Consider the following 20,366-nt stretch of genomic DNA (forward strand, 5'->3'; position numbering starts at 1 on the left):
GAAACAGCAGTGGTGACACGAGCGCTGTGGGAAGAGCGGGAGATACAGGGATCAGGGGAACTAAAGGCACAAGGAAACAGGCAACGAGCAAGCTCAGCAGGGTTGTCAGAGACGTGCAGCTTACGGGTAGTAGATTTTACGTTCCGACGTCGATAAGTCAGCGTCTGTTACGTCTGTTCGGCATCGTGGTGCCGGGTTCGATTCCCTCGAGGATGCGTCGAAATAGAACACAGCAAAGGTAAGGTTTAACTATTTATTTGAATAACAAAAGGTGCTAGAAAACAAAAATACTGGAGCTAAGGAAAAGCTAACAAAAGACGCTAGCATGAAAGCTAGGTCAAACAAATAGTAAATTAAACTGGCACATAGGCACACAAAGGGGAAAACAAAACATTTAGCATGAGAGCTAAGAATAAATAAAATTGCGCAGCGTGAGAGCTCGCAAGAATACTACAGGAATTGCATGTAAGCAAAAGTGCAAAGCAGCCGTACGGTTGTGTGAAAACAAACTAGAGTCCCAGAAAGAATAAACAGAAGAGGCTGGCTTATAAAGGGAAGGTGATTAGCAGAGAACAGGTGTGCTGGAACCGGGAGTAACAGCTGAAACTAATAAGTAACCATGGTGATGGACTAAATGGGAAATAAACGGATCAAACGGAGAATGAGAACAAAGATGGAAAAATAAACAATAATATTTGAAGATCCGAGTCACGGATCGCAACAGCGTCGACCGTCTTTATACTGCCTTTTTTCATCAATGCCAGGTGTGTCTGGCGTTGATTGTCGCCGGCTGCGGCGGAGAGTAAGCGCGGTCTGCCTGATGAGCGCGGGGGCGTGTCCGGTGTTCCCAGCGGAGCTTCTGCGTGCTCCCGCAGCAGAGCGAAGCACGGATTGTGTGTGTGTCACAACAGTTTTAAGGCATATCAAACTTTTGTAGTACTATCACATGTCAAATGTTCATTTTTTTTCGCCAAATGAGACCTTAAATATGGGGACGGCGTGGCGAAGTTGGGAGAGTGGCCGTGCAAGCAATCTGAGGGTTACTGGTTCAATCCCCACCTTCTACCATCCTAGTCACGTCCGTTGTGTCCTGAGCAAGACACTTCACCCTTGCTCCTGATGGGGCCTGGTTCGCGCCTTGCATGGCAGCTCCCTCCATCAGTGTGTGAACGTGTGTGTGAATGGGTGAATGTGGAAGTAGTGTCAAAGCGCTTTGAGCTCCTTAAAAAGGGGTAAAAAAGCGATATACAAGTACAACCATTCAATTTACCATAAAAACACACAAAAAAACCATCAGTCATATAACAAGTAAACCAATTAAGTGGTTCTTAAATTTTTTTTTTTCAAATCTAATCACGCATTTCAATTTGGATTCATCATAATGAATACAAAATTAGCATATACACCAAGTGAAGTTGCCTCGTAACGTTACTTGTTCCTTATCACATTTTGGACATTTTCTGATAGTTTTTTATGATACACCACTCCCCTGATATTAATATTAAAAAAACTGTGACTGTACGTAATCACATGGCATGTATGTGGCAAAAAAAATGTTCCCAGATATCTTTTGGGGGTGTAATCATGTTCACCCATGTCGCCTGAAGCTTGATGACATTTATGGAACATTTTTTTGTGGATGTGTAGGTTTTGCATTTGATCGCAGAGAGGGGAAACATTTGTAAACAGATCCATCTTCCAGCTCAGAGTGGCAGCAGTCAGGTCTTGAAAGCTATGCGCCGTGGGTAAGAAAGCCTCGCAATATTGTTTAAGAAATGTTGCGGCTTAACATTTCAGTATTTGATTTGATTGGCAGCTACACAAGAGAGGCATACCTCGAGCTAGTCCAGAACATCAGGAGTATTATTCCAGGTAGGCTTTTTCTTCTTTTCTTCTCTTTACACGTTCTTCATTCTTTATCCATCATCGACTTCTTCCAACAGTCCGAAAAACAAGTATTTCGAAACACATATCATATGATTAAATTTTTGCTCGTTTTTTGGCTTTTTATCCAGACACAAAGATGTTTGTCCCTCAATAAGTTATAACTTTTAGACAACTCTGGCTAGGGTGAAGATTAAAAAAAAAAAGCTTTGGCCTCAGAATTTATGTATGGGTATGTAAAACAGATTTTTGGTTATTATTATTATTATTTTATTAGAAAAGTGCAACATTATATAGCTTGTATTTAATAACAGAATGCAAGTGATTGAAGTGTTGACTTATTGTACAGGTGCTTATTTAGTCTTGTGTGGAAGATGTGCAGAGATACAGGAGCTAATACACACAACATCCATCCATTCACCTGAAGTTAAGGAAACCTTTCTTTATACCTCTGTTATGTTGCGTCTATATTTTTACATATTTTATCGTCATCCATCCACATACTTGCCGACCTTGAGACCTCCGATTGCGGGAGGTGGGGGGTGGAGGGCGGGGCGGGGGGCGTGGCGTATATTTACAGCTAGATTCACTAAGTCAAGTATTTCAGATATATATATGTATATATATATATATATATATACATATATATATCTAAAATACTTGACTTTCAGTGAATTCTAGCTATGTATACAGTATATATATTGTATATATATATTTTATTATATATATATATATATATATATATATATATATAAATAAATAAATAAAATAAAAACTTGAATTTCAGTGTTCATTTATTTACACATTTACACACACATAACACTCATCTACTCATTGTTGAGTTAAGGGGTGAATTGTCCATCCTTGTTTTTCTAACCATATGCATGTACAGTAGATGGCAGTATTGTCCTGTTTAAGAGTGTCACAACATTGCTGTTTACCGCAGACGAACTGCTTTACGGTAGACGAAAACGGACTGCTGTTGTTGTGTGTTGTTATCGCGCTGGGAGGATGTTAATGAAACTGCCCAACAATAAACCCACATAAGAAACCAAGAACTCTCCCTCGATCATTCTACAGTTATAACGTCATTGGGCAGACACGCTGTTTATATTGTGGGAAAGTGGACGTGAAAACAGGCTGTCGGCACGTCACTCAGGTCCGCATGGAGCTGGAGGGGGCGTGGCCTCCAGCTCCGCCTGAATTTTGAGAGATTTTCGGGAGAAAATTTGTTCCGGGAGGTTTTGGAGAGGCGCTGAATTTTGGGAGGGTTGGCAAGTAAGACCATCCATTTTCAATATCGCTTATCCTCATTAGGGTTTCGGGTAAGCTGTAGCCTATCCTTGGTGACTTGAGGCAAGAGGCGGGCTCCACCCGAGACTGGTGGCCAGTGCAGGGCACATGGCAGTCATTCACACTTATATGTATAACTATGGACAATTGACAGTCTTCTTTTAACCCAGGAGTCAGCAACCCGCGGCTTTTTAGTGCCGCCCTGGTGGCTCCCTTAAGCGTTTTAAAAAAATAATTGAAAATGGAAAAAGATGGTGGAAAAAAATTTTTTTTGTTTTAGTTAGTTTTTTGTTTGAGGAAAAACATGACACAAACCTTCCCAATTGTTAGAAAGCCCACTGTTTAATATGTTTGTGTGTATGCTTCACTGATGAGAGTATTTGGTGAACATCGTTTTGTCCTACTAATTTTAGCGGTTCTTAAACTCACCATAGTGTGGACTGCAACTTAACAGTTTGTTTACATGTAAAATTTTCCACTCCTTTGTCTCATTTTGTCCACCAAAGGTTTTATGCTGTGTGTAGATTCCTAATGAAGCCTTAGCTTGACGCTCCTCTACTTTCTCCTGCTGCGCTTGATGCGGTAACAACAAACAAAACGCCAGACGCTCCTCTTTGTTTTGTATCTTTTACTTGTGAACTTAATCCTTCAAAAACGTAAAACAATAATGATGTGGGAACAAATGAATGGCAAAATAAAGCCAGTTTGTTACTGTAAGAAAGAGTAAGAAAACAGAGTAAGAAAAAGTAAGAGTGAGGTCAAAAAACTGTGTGGCTCGATTCCACCGTATCTGACTGCCATTACCCACAATACATTGTGTCCAAAACCAAATTACCACACAGATCTTTCCGCCATATATGCAATTAAACAGTTACGTAATCTTCACTGTATTAAAGCAGTATGAAATAGTACATCATCAAATTATTCAGACAAATATAATAATTACAGATAAAGTGTTCCTTATATTTATTTTAAGCATGTAATGTATACAATTTCCATCCATCCATCCATTTTCTACCGCTTGGTCGCGGGGGGCGCTGGCGCCTATCTCAGCTACAATCAGGCAGAAGGCGGCTTACACCCTGGACAAGTCGTGTATACAATTTCATATTATTTAAATAAAGTAAATAGTCCCATTTTGGCTGAATAAACATAAAGCACCTTCCATAAAATGTAAAATAACTTAAACAGCATTTAGGCTCCTACACTGTGTGTGAATGCACTTTGGTGCACTTTGTTGATGTTAGTGACTTGGAGTGCTAATCAGGCATATTTGGTCAGTGCATGACTGCAAGCTAACATGCTATTTAGGCTAGCTGCATGTACATACTTGTAGGTATATTTGAGCTCATTTAATATCCTTTACTTTTATCCTCTTTGTATATAATTGAATTTTGCATGTCTCGTGACACATTATCTGTATGTAATATTGGCTGCATTTCAGATAGTTATTTGTGTCACATTGTTCCAGACTACAGCAAACATTACCAAGTTTACTAAAGATTGTAATAAATCTATTAAAAGAAGACAGCCAGCCGGTTCCTTTAACTTGGACACACACATCTATACCTTTTGTCCATTTCTAATTTTGTAAAAATGTTTAGAATAAATATTACATTTCAACATTTCTGTCAACGAAGATTTGCTTCAGCCTCTGACATATAGTCATATTGATAGTAGGCTATTATAGCTAACATAGACACTTATGTCATGTGGTGCCTTTATTATAAGACTCATATACGGCTTTTCATTTTTTGCGGCTCCAGACAGATTTATTTTTCTGTATTTTTGGTCCAATATGACTCTTTCAACATTTTGGGTGGCTGACTCCTGATTTGACCTAACATGCATGTTTACTTGAACTGCACCTTTTCAGAGAGCATTCTAAATACAGCAACAATTTACATTTGCATATTTTGTTTTTATACTTGAGCTAACAACTTTGCTTGTGTGCGTCAGAGGTTAGTCTCAGCAGTGACTTCATCTCAGGCTTCTGTGGTGAGACGGAGGAAGACCACCAGCAGACTTTGTCACTTATCAGAGAAGTGGGCTACAACGTAGGCTTCCTCTTTGCCTACAGTATGAGAAAGGTGAGTAATCCCTAAAAATAGAAACACTGTAAATGAATTTGTAAATAAATTAATAATAATAAAAAAGCAATAATTATATGGTTTATGGAAAGTGTGCATGATACATTATTCAGAGTGATTCCATGAGTGCACCAAATTTAGTTAACAGCTCATTTTTGATCCCCAGTCCTTTATTTGACACCACCTGTCATACATTGGAGAAAACAAATGACACGACGACTAAAGACAATGAAATTATGGCTTATAAAATAACAAGTATTCACATAGAAAACAAGACAACACTAAGCAGCAACATATACAGAAACACCTCATCCCACAATCACTCGTTATTCAAAAGGAGACCCACGGTGAAACTGGAAAATTTTCTCAGCGCTTCACTTTTTCCACATTTTTATTACAACAGGGGTAGGGAACCTGTGGCTCTCCAGCCAGATGTGGCTCTTTTGATGACTGCACCTGGCTCTCAGATAAATCTTAGCTTAACACGATAAGTCATGGATAATTCGGTTGGTAATCAGTTTCAAAAATAACGTTCAAAATATAAAACATTCTCATGCATTTTCATCCTTCCATCCGGTTTCTACCGCACCTGTTCAAGAAGTCGCATTAATGGTAAGAAGTATTTTATTTATTGTTGGTTAGCCTCAGAATAACAATGTTATTAAAAAGAATAAGAGACTTATTAAACTCTAAAAATGTTGGTCTTTCTTAAAAATGCACGCATATAGTTGTGTTCAGTGTTTAAAAAAAAAAAAAAATTATACGGCTCTCACAGAAATACTTTAAAAAATATTTGGCTTGTATGGTTCTCTCAGCCAAAAAGGTTCCCGACCCCTGTGTTACAGCCTAATTCCATAATGATATACATGCAATGCATTTTTGTCCTCAAAATTCTACACACAGTACCACCATTATGATAATGTGGAAGTTTAGTTTTTTTTTTCATTTTCAAAGGATTGTGTATTCATTCAATACATAGATTTCAGCAGGATCTACCCCAGTCTGCTCACATGCTAGCAGAGTAGTAGATTTTTGTAAAAAGCTTTTATAATTGTAAAGGACAATGTTTTATCAACTGATTGCAATAATGTAAATTTGTTTTAACTATTAAAGGAAGCAAAAATATGACTTATTTTATCTTTGTGAAAACATTGGACACAGTGTGTTGTCCAGCTTATGAGATGCCATGCAAGTGTAAGCCACTGTGACACTATTGTTCTTTTTTATTATAAATGTCTGATTATGTCAATGATGGATTTTTAATCACTACTATGCTGAAATTATAACTAATATCAATACTGTTGTTGATAATATTCATTTTTGTTTGACTACTTTTGTTTTGTTCTGTGTGGTGTTTGTGTCTCCTCTCAATTGTTCTGTTTATTGCAGTTCTGAGTGTTGCTGGCTCAGCTTTGCTTTTGGAATTGGATTGCATTGTTATGGTATTGCTGTGTATTGTTTTGTTGGATTGATTAAAAAGAAATATGTATATATAAATCTATTTTTTAAAAATGAGAATCGATTCTGAATCGCACAATGTGAGAATCGTGATTCAAATTCGAATCAATTTTTTTTCCCCACAACCCTAATTTATACATAATATATTTTACGATCCTAGTTCAGTCTGTGTTGGCAACACTGGTTGTGCAATAACCAATGCAAAGAAAATAAAAAAATATTGTAATATGTTAAATTTATTTCAGTTTGTCCATTTGACTGCTCTCACGTGGTTGTCCAACCTAGAAAACCCACGCCTTCCATTCCCTTCAAGACAACGTGCCAGTTGCGGTGAAGAAACACAGGCTGGAGGAGTGCATCAGTGCGTTCAGACAGGAAGCCGCAAAAATCAACGCTGCTCTTGTTGGCAGCACACAGCTTGTCCTGGTGGAGGGGGTGAGTACTGCACTCTGAATTTAACCAGAGGGGGACTGCCTGGGTTCCCTCCGGGTACTCCGGCTTCCTCCCACCTCCAAAAACATGCACCTGGGGATAGGTTGATTAGCAACACTAAATTGGCCCTAGTGTGTGAATGTTGTCTGTCTGTCTGTGTTGGCCCTGCGATGAGGTGGCGTCTTGTCCAGGGTGAACTCTGCCTTCCGCCTGAATGCAGCTGAGATAGGCTCCAGCATCCCCCGCTGCCCAAAAAAGGGAAAAAGCCGGCGGCGTTTTTGGGTGTTGTTGATAAACGACTTTCGCTTTGCATAGTAGAGTTTTAATTTGCACCTACAGAGGTAGCGACAAACTGTAGTTACTCGGGGTGGAACAGTACACAAACATTTCAGTTAGGTACGTACCTCGGTTTAGAGGTCACGGTTCCATTCATTTTCGGTACAGTAAGAAAACAACAAAATATAAATTTTTGGGTTATTTATTTACCAAATTTGTAAACAATGGCTTTATCCTTTTAACATTGGGAACACTATAATAATTCTGCCCACGTTAATCCACATTAAACTGCCTCAAGTTGTTGCTTTGATTAAATCAAATGAAAAAACCTTTCTTCTACATATAAAAAGTGCAACATTAAACAGTTTCCATTGAAACACTTTCAAGTCAACTCATCATGCTTAATTTATTACAGCATTTGGGAAGCCTGTAGTTGACTTTTGTTATGTAAATGTTGTATTTTTATCAACATGTGATAGCAGGGACCCTGCTATTCAAAACTAGACTGCTACATTACTAATGATTCATGTAACTATAGCTGAAAAATAGTACAATTGCAATAGGAGAGACTATTCATCCCTAAACACAATGGAATTCAATGAAATAACAGACAGACAGGGCTTTGCTGCCCCTAACACACACACACACAGCAAAATGAGCTAACGTTACTTTGAAAGCTAATTAGCCTTCATCTCAAGCCTATACTGTGAGCGAGCTAAGCTGCAGTTTAAGTTTCTAGAAGGTCAACGGGCTCATAGTGATGTTTGTAATAGTTGTGACTGGGAAGTGTTTAGTATAATTTGGGTAGAGTCCGCTCCTCCCCTGCTAAACGAATATCTCTGCTCGATGCTGAATGATTGACTACATCGCTCTGAAGTCTGAATACGCACTGCTGATTGGCTGTTACATCGCTCTGAATACGCACTGCTGATTGGCTTTGTATGTAACCAATCAGATGGTTATGTGGGCAAGACAATGAGGCAGAGACAGAGACAGAGGCAGAAAGCAGAGCAGCTTGTGAAGACTTCTGCTTCCGAACTTGTTCGGTACGCCCGCGTGCCGAACCGAAACCCCCGTACCGAAACGGTTCGATACAAATACACGTACCTTTACACCCCTAGTAGTTACTGACAGTGGTTTTCTGAAGTGTTCCTGAGCCCACGTGGTTATATTCTTTATACACTGAAGTCGCTTTTTGATGCAGTATCGCCTGAGGGATCGGAGGTCTGTAATATCATTGATGAGGGGCAGTGATTTCTCCAGATTCTCTGAACCTTTTTATGATATTACGCACTTTAAATGGCCCATGTGGTGATATCATTTACACACTGATGTCTGTTTTTGTTGCAGTACCACCCGAGCGATAGAGGGTCACGGGCATTCAATGTTTGTTTTCAGCCTTGCTGCTTACGTGCAGTGATTTCTCCAGAATCTCTGAACCTTTTGATGATATTACAGACCTTAGCTGGTGAAATCCCAAAATTTTTGAAATAGCTCGTTGAGAAATGTTGTTCTAAAATAATTAGCTCACACAATTGTTCGCAAAGTAGCGACCCTCGCCCCATCCTTGTTTGTGATTGACTGAGCATTTCATGGAAGCTGCTTTCATAGCCAATCATGGCACCCACCTGTTCCCAATTAGCCTGTCCACCTGTGGGATGTTCCAAATACGTGTCTGATGAGCATTCCTCAACTTTATCAGTCTTTTTTGCCTCTTGTGCCAGCTTTTTTGAAACATGTTGAAACAGGCATCAATTTCCAAATGAGCTAATATTTGCAAAAAGTCAAGTTTTCCAGTTCGAACATTAGATATCTTGTCTTTGCAGTCCATTCAATAGATTTTAGGTTTAAAGTCCTACTGAAAGCCACTACTAGCCACCACGCAGTCTGATAGTTTATATATCAATGATGAAATATTAACATTGCAACACATGACAATACGGCCGCTTTACTTTACTAAATTGTAATTTTAAATTTCCCGCGGAGTTTCCTGTTGAAAGCGTCGTGGAATGATGACGCTTATGATGACGCGTGTTTGTGACGTTATTGGTTGGAGGAGACGTGTTAGGCCTGCACTACTCACGGCTAAAAGTCCTCTCTTTTCATCACATAATTACACAGTATTTTGGACATCTGTGTTGCTGAATCTTTTGCAATTTGTTCAATTAATAATGGAGAAGTCAAAGTAGAAAGATGGAGGTGGGAAGCTTTTAGCCTTTAGCCACACAAACACACGGTGTTTCTTTCTTTAAAATTCCCGGAGGTGAAGCTTTACTATGGATCAGAGCGGTCAAGCCAACATGGATCCCGACTACATGTCAACCGGCAGTTTTCGGTGAGAAAATTGTGGAAATAAGTCTCCTCTTAGCGGAGATCAGCGGAGCCAAAATACCCGTGGCCACACCCCTCCGACTTTAAGGTACTATTTAACTCACTAAAACACCAGTAACACAATAGGCAGATGAGGGATTTCCCAGAATTATCCTAGTAAATGTGAATAAAAATATCTGAATTGCTCTCACTGCCCTCACCCTTTTTTTTTTTTTACTTTTTTTTCTTTCTTTTTTTTTTCTAGGCCTTCACTCTAAATTTCCTCATCCACGAATCGTTCATCCTCGCTCAAATTAATGGGGAAATTATCGACCATCCCAATTTACTTGTAGTCCAATTGTCATTTCTACCCTTAGAATCTGGTCTCAATTTAGAAATACTTTCGGCCTGCAGGACTTACCCAACCACAGCCACATTCATAACAACCACATCTTCCTCCCTCCTAGTACAGATGGAGCGTTTTCTCTATGGAAGCAGTCAAACCTTAGCAGGCTAACTTATATATTGGTGATGTTTTCGCTAGTTTCAGTGAACTGTTTGAAAAATTTGACCTACCAAAATCTCACCTATTTCGATACTTTCAGGTTCGTAAATTTGTTAAATCAAATAAGTCTCTCTTTCCCTAATACTCCACCAAATTCGCTAACTGATTCAATTTTAGATATTCCCACAAATCAGAAAGGCCTAATTTCCAAAATCTACACCTTAATCTCCCAGTTTGGTAAAACATGTCTTGATAAAATCCGAGGGAATTGGGAAGAAGAGTTTGGCAGATCCATAGATGATGGAGATTGGGATTCTGCCTTAACCCAAATGAACAACAGTACATCCTGTTCAAGGCTTAATTTAATACAATTTAAGGTTGTCCACCGTATTTATTTCACTAACTCTAAACTTTCCAAAATATATCCCAATATCTGGGATACTTGTAACAGGTGTCACATGTCACCTGCAAACATGACGCACATGTTTTGGTCTTGTCCCCATTTGCTGGATTATCGGACAACTATTTTCAAACACCTTGCTAAAGCACTGGATTTAAATCTGACACCATGTGCAGAAATGGCTATTTTTGGGACTTTATCAGATCCCCAAATAAGGAGAAAATTTAAGGCTAGTATCGCCTTTGCATCCTTATTAGCACGTAGGAGAATTTTGCTGGAGTGGAAGTCACCTTTCTGCCCCAAAGCCTCTTTATGGCTTAAAGATCTTATGATGCATTTAGAGCTGGAAAAAATAAAGTTCAATCTTAGGGGGGCACATGAGAAGTTTTATTTTGTTTGGGGCTGTATGGTTGACTACATAGCTAAATTAAAGACGTTACAGGACACATGAAAAGTTCACCTTTCAAAAACCAGCTTCTTTTTATTTATTTTTTTAAATATTTATTCCGGGTGTATATTTACTATCTGCCTATGTTGAGAAGAAAGTGATGTACTAATTATTTTCCATTTGTCACTGTACCTTTTAACTTATGTAGGACCTGGGGGGGAGGGGGGTTTATGTGTGTATGGGGTATGAGTTGGGTTGTTGTTCTTGGAAGTGGGTGGGAAAAAAAGGGGAAAATGTGTTGACTGTTCTATTGTACATTGTAATACCTGTCAAATTCAATAAAAACATTTATAAAAAGAAAAATTAATGGGGAAATTGTCGCTTTCTCGGTCCGAATAGCTCTAGCTGCTGGTGGCCATGATTATAAACAATGTTCAGATGTAAGGAGCCCTACAACCCGTGATGTCATGTGCACATCGTCTGCTACTTCCGGTACAGGCAAGGCTTTTTTATTGGCGACCAAAAGTTGCGAACTTTGTTGTCAATGTTCTTTACTAAATCTTTTCAGCAAAAATATGGCAATATGGTGAAATGATGAAGTATGACACATAGAATGGAGCTGCTATCCCCGTTTAAATAAGAACATCTCATTTCAGTAGGCCTTTAAAAAGGATTTGCAAATCATTGTATTCTGTTTTTATTCATGATTTACACAACTTGTGAGTGAATTAGTGAATTATATTTATATAGCGCTTTTCTCTAGTGACTCAAAGCGCTTTTACATAGTGAAACCCAATATCTAAGTTACATTTAAACCAGTGTGGGTGGCACTGGGAGCAGGTGGGTAAAGTGTCTTGCCCAAGGACACAACGGCAGTGACTAGGATGGCGGAAGCGGGAATCGAACCTGCAACCCTCAAATTGCTGGCACGGCCACTCTACCAACCGAGCTATACCGCCTTCACTGGTTTTGGGTTTTGTACATTTGTCTCTGTTGTACACAATTATCATGTGCTGCACTTTCCAATTTATTTCATGCAGTGACGCTTCTCCCGAATCAAAATATCTATAGAAATCCGTAAAATGCATTTGTAATGTTTAACAAAGCTCCTTCTGCGTAGAAGGTGCACATATCGTACTGGGGTACGGTAACCTTCATGTTACCAAGCAACAGCGCTCATGGCACCATCCTTTTTTTCTACAGGAGAGTAAGAGATCTGCCAAGGAGCTGTGTGGGAGAACAGATGGCAACATGAGAGTGATTTTCTCGAGAGAGGATGTGGCTGCTCAGTCTGCAGAGTCCAATACCGCTGCAGTCAACCCTGGAGATTATGTCCTGGTGAAGGTGAGATTAAGGCCCACAAGATGGATCGCTCTATTACAGTGCAGCATACCTCAGTGTGGAGACATATTGTAGTTTTTAAGCATAATGTTGCTTATCTTGATAAGCAGTTAACTTCCACTTGTGTTTCAATTAGTCATGTCAACATGTATTTTTCAAATCACTTATAGATTTTGAGTAATTGTGCTTAAATAAGGTCAAGGTGGTAGGTGTCACTGCCCAATCCGCAAAAGTCATAACTTCTGTTCCCTGCTTGACCGCAGTTTTCCCAAAAGGTTTTTGTCTGTTATTTTTAAAACAATCTGTTTCATAGAGATAATCTCAAATAACTGACTGGACATCTACACTTTAAATATTAAAAACTATTTCATCCAGAAACTTTCACCAAATTGTTCATTATTCAAATTTGAAGCTGCCTTTTTTTAATCATAGCTTTGACTCTGGGTGACATTACTTTGTTTTAACTCGATAAGCTTGCATTTCACGCAACTGATTTCAAATGCTCCATTTTTTGAAAATGAGTTTAACTATCCAAATACTTTGAATGCACATACTTTATTTGTATTTTTTTAGTAGTAAAACTCAAGTAGCTAGACATACATGTCCTTAATTAAACACCATCAAATAATTAAAGCTACATATTACTTACAGATACAAAGTCTCCAAGGCAGAAGCATATTATAAAGTATCCAGTAACAAACGTGTCTGCTTCATTCAACTTACTGCGTCTTAAGCTTAACGCAATGAATTATTGTGGCCACTAAATACCAGTTACCACATCACTTCAATTTAAAGACAGTATAAATCCATTCCATATGGTGGATAAAGAGCTTAGGGCAGGTGTCCCCAAACATTTTGACTCGGGGGTCGCATTTGGTTAAAAAATTTTGGCCAGGGTATATTGCCGCAGGGCTTATAGTATGCGCCTGCCTTGAATTACTGCCGGGTCAAACTTGCTTCGCAAAATAATTAGCGCATGCTAAGTATTACCGCCTGGTCAAGCTCGTGACGTCACGAGTGACACTTCCCCTGTCATCATTTTCAAGATGGAGGTGGCTGATTTCAATACCGGTCATTTGAAATCGCATAAAGGGAAGAAGATAAAGAGCTATTCAGTAGGATTTAAGGTCCAAGCTTACATCACACTCAAATTTTTACTGCATGCCTTTGGTAAGTGCCGGAGTGAGAAGAGGTTTTAAAATAATTAGCGCATGCTTACTTTTACCGCATGCCTTTGGTAAGCGCAGGAGTGAGAAGAGGTTTTAAAATAATTAGCGCATGCTTACTTTTACCGCATGCCTTTGGTAAGCGCAGGAGTGAGAAGAGGTTTGAAAATAATTAGCACCCTGGCGGCAATTCAAGGAAATACGGTATATATATATGTATGTATGTATATATATATATATATATATATATATATATATATATATATATATATATTTTTTTTTTTTTTTTCTTTGGACGCTGGCGGGCCGGATCCAGTTTGGGGACCCCTGGGTTAGTGTGTAACTTATGATTCAAAACATACCGTTGTTTTCAGTTTCAGTAGTTTTACTTGATCAACCCTTTTTTAACATCCCACACTAAAAACTATAAAAGTACATAAAAATCGTGCTGATATCGTATCAGATCAATTTGGGTATCGACCAATACTCAAGGCTCCTATATTGTTATTGTGTCAGAGGTGAAAAAGTTGTATGGAGGTCATAAATTATACATTCTGTATAAGAAATACATTATCAGCAGTTTGTTTTCAAATCAGCAATCACACTTATTAATACGATGTGAGGTTTTCCACCTGCTGTGATAGTTTGCGTACGAAAACTAACAATGCAGCTAAAAAACAAATTACGGGGTCAACAAACTTGACAGAAATTACTTTAGTTAAAAAAAAGTTTTCGGACTGTAACTTACTTTCTAAATACAGTGTCATTTCATCAACCGCTTTCATTAGTCCAGGGGTCACCAACGCGGGCACCAGGTCGCCCGTAAGGACCAGATGAGTCGCCCGCTGGCCTGTTCTAAAAATAGCTCAAATAGCAGCACTTACCAGTGAGCTGCCTCTATTTTTAAAATTGTATTTATTTACTAGCAAGCTGGTCTCGCTTTGCTCGACATTTTCAATTCTAAGAGAGACAAAACTCAAATAGAATTTGAAAATCCAAGAAAATATTTTAAAGACTTGGTCTTCACTTCTTTAAACAAATTCATTTATTTTTTTTTACTTCTTATAACTTTCAGAAAGACAATTTTAGAAAAAGAAAAACAACCTTAAAAATGATTTTAGGATTTTTAAACACATATACCTTTTTACCGTTTAAATTCCTTCCTCTCCTTTCCTGACAATTTAAATCAACCTTCAAGTAAATTATTTTTTTTTTATTGTAAAGATTAATAAATACATTTTTATTTATTTCTTCATTTTAGCTTCTGTTTTTTTCGACTAAGAATATTTGTGAAATATTCAAACTTATGATTGAAATTCAAAAAAATGATTTTGGCAAATCCAGAAAATCTGTAGAATCAAATTTAAATCTTATTTCAAAGTCTTTTGAATTGCTTTTAAAAAAAAAATTCTGGAAAATCTAGAAGAAATAATGATTTGTCTTTGTTAGAAATATAGCTTCATCCAATTTGTTATGGATTCTAACGAAGTGCAGATTGGATTTTAACCTATTTAAAACATGTCATCAAAATTCTAAAATTAAGCTTAATCAGGAAAAATGACCAATGATGTTCCATAAATTCTTGTTTTAATTTTTTTTTAAAAGATTCAAATTCGCTATTTTTCTCTTCTTTTTTTGAATTTTAAAGAGTCGAAATTGAAGATAAACTATGTTTCAAAATGTAATTTTCATTTTTTCCGTGTTTTCTCCTTTTTTAAACCGTTCAATTAAGTGTTTTTTTTCATCATTGAATGACAGACAGAAATACCCGTTTTTGGGGGGGATATTTATCTGTTTCTATATATATTTATGGTAAGAAATCATTAAGATAATCAGTGTTTCCACCAAGATAAATATCATTAATTATTAATAATAACAGAGTTAAAGGTAAATTGAGCAAATTGGCTATTTCTGGCAATTTATTGAAGTGTGTATCAAACTGGTAGCCCTTGGCATGAATCAGTAGCCAAGAAGTAGCTCTTGCTTTCAAAAAGGTTGCTGACCCCTGCATTAGAGTATATCTTCTTAAAGGACAATACTTTATAGATGAATCTTGTGAAAATAATTACTTTAGATCAGTGGTTCTCAAACCTTTTTCGTTGAGTACACCTCAGAAAACACTTAGCTCTCCAAGTACCACCATAATGACCAACATTAAAACACAGTAGCGTCGTCGGCCCAAGTATTCATTAAAAACAAGACAAAGGTTTTATTTAACAAGTATATTTAATAGGTTTGGCCACCGTAACATGACACACGGTTGAACAGTAACATAGTGTTTGAATATTTCATTAAGTGATTCTTTGTTTGAGAATCACTTTTTGAGAGTATTTGGCGTACAGTTAGTATGTGGGCTTAATGATGTAACAAAGAAAAGTGGTCATTTTTCCAAAGTAAAATAGTCGTAATGTCAAAAAAAAGAAAGAATTAATGTCTCTGTCCTGCAGGAAATGTTCCATGGTCTTGTACTGGTCTGTGATCAGTAATGGGGAACATTATCAGCGGACCTATGCAAGCGTCAATATATACCTTGATGGTGCAGAAAAAAGACCATCTATTTTTTTTAACCGATTTCCGAACTCTAAATGGGTGAATTTTGGCGAATTAAACGCCTTTCTGTTTATCGCGCTGGAGGCGATGACGTCAGAACGTGACGTCACCGAGGTAACACACCCACCATTTTCATTTTCAACACATTACGAACACCGGGTTTCAGCTCTGTTATTTTCGACTATTTTTTGGAACCTTGGAGACATCATGCCTGGTGGGTGTGTTGTCGGAGGGTGTAACAACACTAACAGGGAGGGATTCAAGTTGCACCACTGGCCCCAAGATGCCAAAGTGTCCCCCGCCAGACCCCCATTGAATGTACCAGAGTGTCTCCACATTTGACCGGCGATGCTAAGACAGACATGGCACAGAGATGTACGGATAACCTGCAGATGCATTTGCAACCATTAAGTCAACCAAATCACAAAGGTGAGTTTTGTTGATGTTGACTGCCAGCTAATCGATGCTAACATGCTATTTACCGGCGGTGCTAAAGCAGACATGGCACAGAGATGTATGGATAACCTGTAGATGCATTTGCAACTATATTACGTTTCCTTCCACCCACATTTAATGCGAAACAAACACTTACCAATCGACGGATTTAAGTTGCTCCAGTGTCAAAAGATGCGAAAGTCCTGATCGTTTGGTCCGCACATTTTACCGGCGATGCTAACGCAGCTATTCGGCCATGCTATGGCTATGAATAGCGTCAATAGCTATTCGCTCAATAGCTTCAGTTTCTTCTTCAATATTTTCATACTCCAACCATCTGTTTAAATACGTGCGTAATCTGTTGAATCGCTTAAGTCGCTGAAATCCGAGTTTGAATCCGAGCTAATGTGGCTATATCTTGCTGTGGTAACCGCCATGTTGTTTGTTTACATTGGCAGCACTGTGTGACGTCACAGGGAAATGGCCAGTGTCTTCGCAGAGAGCCAAAATAAGGCACTTTAAAGCTTTATTTAGGGATATCCTGAGACCGGTAAAATTTTGAAAAAAACTTAACAAGCCACTGGGAACTGATTTTTATTGTTTTTAACCCTTTTGAAATTGTGATAATGTTCCCCTTTAAGCATACAGGATTTCAATTGCCAGAATCAAATATTTTCACATGATTGTCTTGTTAGAGAAGACACACAGCAATTTAGGAATTGAACAGCAAAAAGAGCATTATCAATGAATAACTTCGCCCTTTTCTTTCCATGTAGATAATGTCATCCAGCTCACAGAGCTTGAGAGGTCAAGCCTTGCGTCACAGCTCCCTAATGATGCAGTCACAACCTCTGCCCAGGCAACAACGTGATGCCCATTTGGCCACGGAACCAACCATGATTGCCACATGACCACAAGCAGCACTACTGACAGGTTAGGAGTCAATCTATTCAAATAAATTACCCTGTCGAAAAGATAATTTAGCACTGTGTTTGTGTTAATACACAGTGAAAATATGTAAGCATAACACACTGTAAACCATGCTGACTTCATTGTATTCTAGTTAGATTTGTTTGTGAATTTGTATTCCTTTGAGTAACACACAGTATTTATGTGTTGGAATTTATAAAGCTATTAAAAGACCAAATAGTATTGCATCTGCAGATTCACAACCTTCTTCTTCACTCTCTCTCTCTTGTTTGATCACACAATTATTGCAACAGTGTTGAAGATAAATCACAACGTTCATGTAGCTGCCCTTGAGCCAGAGTTCAATTCTGTATATGGAGTTTGCATGTGCTCGCTGTTCTTTTACTCTGAGCATACCGCTTTTCTACAGCAATTCCAAAGCATGCACGTCAGCTTAATCAGCACCTCTAAATGTGTCAACGCGTCCTGGGATAGGCTCCAGCTCACCTGTGACAAAATGAATGAATAAATGGGAAAACTCAGACCTGACTCAAATGTAATATGTATATGTAGAAGCTGTTCTTTTAAAAATGCGAAATAATTGGTGTAACATATTCTCTGTGGTATGCAGGAAGAAATGATTAGGTTTCATTACTCTGTGAATTGAACATCCGTCCCGATCAGCAAATAGTCCTGCAGAAAGAAAACAGTAACACATTATAGTAAAAGTATAACAATGAAAAGATTAAGATTTAGCGATGGGTTTTATAGACAAAAAAATGGTCATGTTTCTGACCTTAAGTATATGAAGTTGAGTGTTGGCAAGCTTCATCTTTCCAAGGGCGGGGAGAGGGTATCCCTTTCCAAGTTGAACTATGGAGAAATTCATACAAAGTAAGTAAAAAAGCATGCATATCTCTCATAAAATGAGAAAAAAGTAACTTGACATAGATCTAAGTACCAAACACCATTTAAAGAAGACAAGTGATGTGTTATTGATTCATAATTTAATATTGATGGGATGTGAAAACTTTACAGACATGTACAGTATGTTTGCTTGGAGTCAAAACAAAGGTCACCAATTAACCAACCTATAACCTGTTTTAAAATGTTTCTCTTTTAATTCATTTGACAAATAATATTGTGATTGATTGATTGAAACTTTTATTAGTAGATTGCACAGTTCAGTACATATTCCCTACAATTGACAACTAAATGGTAACACCCCAATAAGTTTTTCAACTTGTTTAAGTCGGGGTCCACCTTCATCAATTCATGGTACAAATATATACTATCAACATAATACAGTCATCACACAAGTTAATCATTGAATTATTTACATTATTTAAAATCTGGGGGGTGGGATGAGGAGGGTTTGGTTGATATCAGCATTTCAGTCATCAACAATTGCATCAACAGAGAACGTGTAGGTGTGACTTAGTAGGATATGTACAGTGTAAGTGTGACTTAGTAGGATATGTACAGTGTAGGTGTGACTTAGTAGGATATGTACAGTGTAAGTGTGACTTAGTAGGATATGTACAGTGTAGGTGTGACTTAGTAGGATATGTACAGTGTAGGTGTGACTTAGTAGGATATGTACAGCCAGCAGAGAACATCGTCAGTTCACATAGCATAAGAACAAGTATATACATTAGAAGTACATTTGATTATTTACATTTGGTTATTTACAATCTGGGGAGATGGGATGTGAATGGGGGAGGGTGTTAGTAAAGGGTTGAAGTTGCCTGGAGGTGATATATATTATATGATATTTCCTTGAATTGCCGCAGGGCTTATAGTATGCTCCTGCCTTGAATTATATAGTATGCTCCTGCCTTGAATTACTGCCGGGTCAAACTCACTTCGCAAAATAATTGCCGCATGCTTAGTATTACCGCCGGGTCAAACTCGTGACGTCACGAGTGACACTTTCCCTGTCATCATTTTCAAAATGGAGGAGGCTGATTTCAATACCGGTCATTTGAAATCGCATAAAAGGAAGAAGATTAAGAGCTACTCAGTAGGATTTAAGGTCCAAGCTTACATCACATTCTATTTTTTTTACTGCATGCCTTTGGTAAGTGCCGGAGTGAGAAGAGGTTTTAAAATAAGTAGTGCATGCTTACTTTTACCGCATGTCTTTGGCAAGCGCAGGAGTGAGAAGAGGTTTTAAATTAATTAGCGCCCCGGCGGAAATTCAAGGAAATACGGTGTATCATAATATGGCTGTAACGTCAATCCTTACTTTGGATGTTTACTGAGTTACTTTGACTCTGGGAGTCATGTTTTTACATTATTGTAAACGTTACTAATGACCGTCTGCTTTTAGTGCAAGTCATTATTAAGCAGAGCGAACACAATAATAATAGATTTTTTTGAGATAGTCTTTGAAATTAGAAGTGTCCGGATCTGACTTCTTAACCTTCGGTTTGATACCGATATCAAAGCGCTGAGTATTGACCGATACCTATTTATTGATTCAATACGATCCAGCACGAATCATACATACTTTTATTATTTTGTCGTGTGCAGTGTTAGAAAAAGTTTGATCAAGTAAATTGAGTCAAACAAAAAAATAATGGTATGTATTAAAAACACTAACCTATTTATTATTAACAATCTGGAATCGACTTATGCTGTCTTTAAGTTGAAGTGGAATGGTATTTTTTTGTGACGCCTATTGACTACAATATTATATTACATGCTTTTCTGATTATACAGGGCACTTAAAATCCTTTTAATTAAAAAAAAAACAAAAGAAACCCAACAGTGCACCTTATAACCCGGTGCACCTTACATATGTATTCATTGTGGTTGTGGTACATGCCTGGTGTAATGATAAGTGTGACCACTAAATGGCAGTCACACATAAGAGATACGTGTGAAAAGCAGGATGACGCCTGTTCAATAAATAATGCTAGCAAGC

The 20,366-nt window shown here is 37.9% G+C and overlaps 2 protein-coding genes across 6 annotated transcripts in view; one reads left to right on the forward strand and one right to left on the reverse strand.

Moving 5' to 3' along the window:
• cdk5rap1 (CDK5 regulatory subunit associated protein 1) overlaps window positions 1–20,366 on the forward strand; it is a 67,164-nt gene that overhangs the window by 20,637 nt on the left and 26,161 nt on the right. For 2 of the 5 annotated variants that reach the window (XR_009802257.1, XM_061875587.1), the window contains exons 8-13: window positions 1,648–1,745; window positions 1,817–1,872; window positions 5,137–5,267; window positions 7,011–7,160; window positions 12,240–12,380; window positions 17,305–17,461. Coding sequence is in view for 4 of the 5 variants with exons in the window: in XM_061875587.1 (XP_061731571.1) it covers window positions 1,648–1,745; window positions 1,817–1,872; window positions 5,137–5,267; window positions 7,011–7,160; window positions 12,240–12,380; window positions 17,305–17,439 (711 nt within the window). In the remaining variant the exon portion in view is untranslated. Of the gene's footprint in view, window positions 1–1,647; window positions 1,746–1,816; window positions 1,873–5,136; window positions 5,268–7,010; window positions 7,161–12,239; window positions 12,381–17,304; window positions 17,686–17,867; window positions 18,007–20,366 lie in introns of those variants that run through there. The other 3 variants (XM_061875585.1, XM_061875589.1, XM_061875588.1) reach the window with 2 other exon arrangements.
• The window catches only part of LOC133535616 (bactericidal permeability-increasing protein-like), a 9,211-nt gene continuing 5,950 nt past the window's right edge, over window positions 17,106–20,366 (reverse strand). Inside the window, 2 exon segments of the mRNA XM_061875590.1 lie at window positions 17,106–18,130; window positions 18,234–18,310. Of these exon segments, the coding sequence (XP_061731574.1) occupies window positions 18,089–18,130; window positions 18,234–18,310 (119 nt within the window). The 3' untranslated portion in view covers window positions 17,106–18,088.

This window comes from Nerophis ophidion, linkage group LG16 (assembly GCF_033978795.1).
Source record: "Nerophis ophidion isolate RoL-2023_Sa linkage group LG16, RoL_Noph_v1.0, whole genome shotgun sequence".
NCBI lineage: Eukaryota > Metazoa > Chordata > Actinopteri > Syngnathiformes > Syngnathidae > Nerophis > Nerophis ophidion.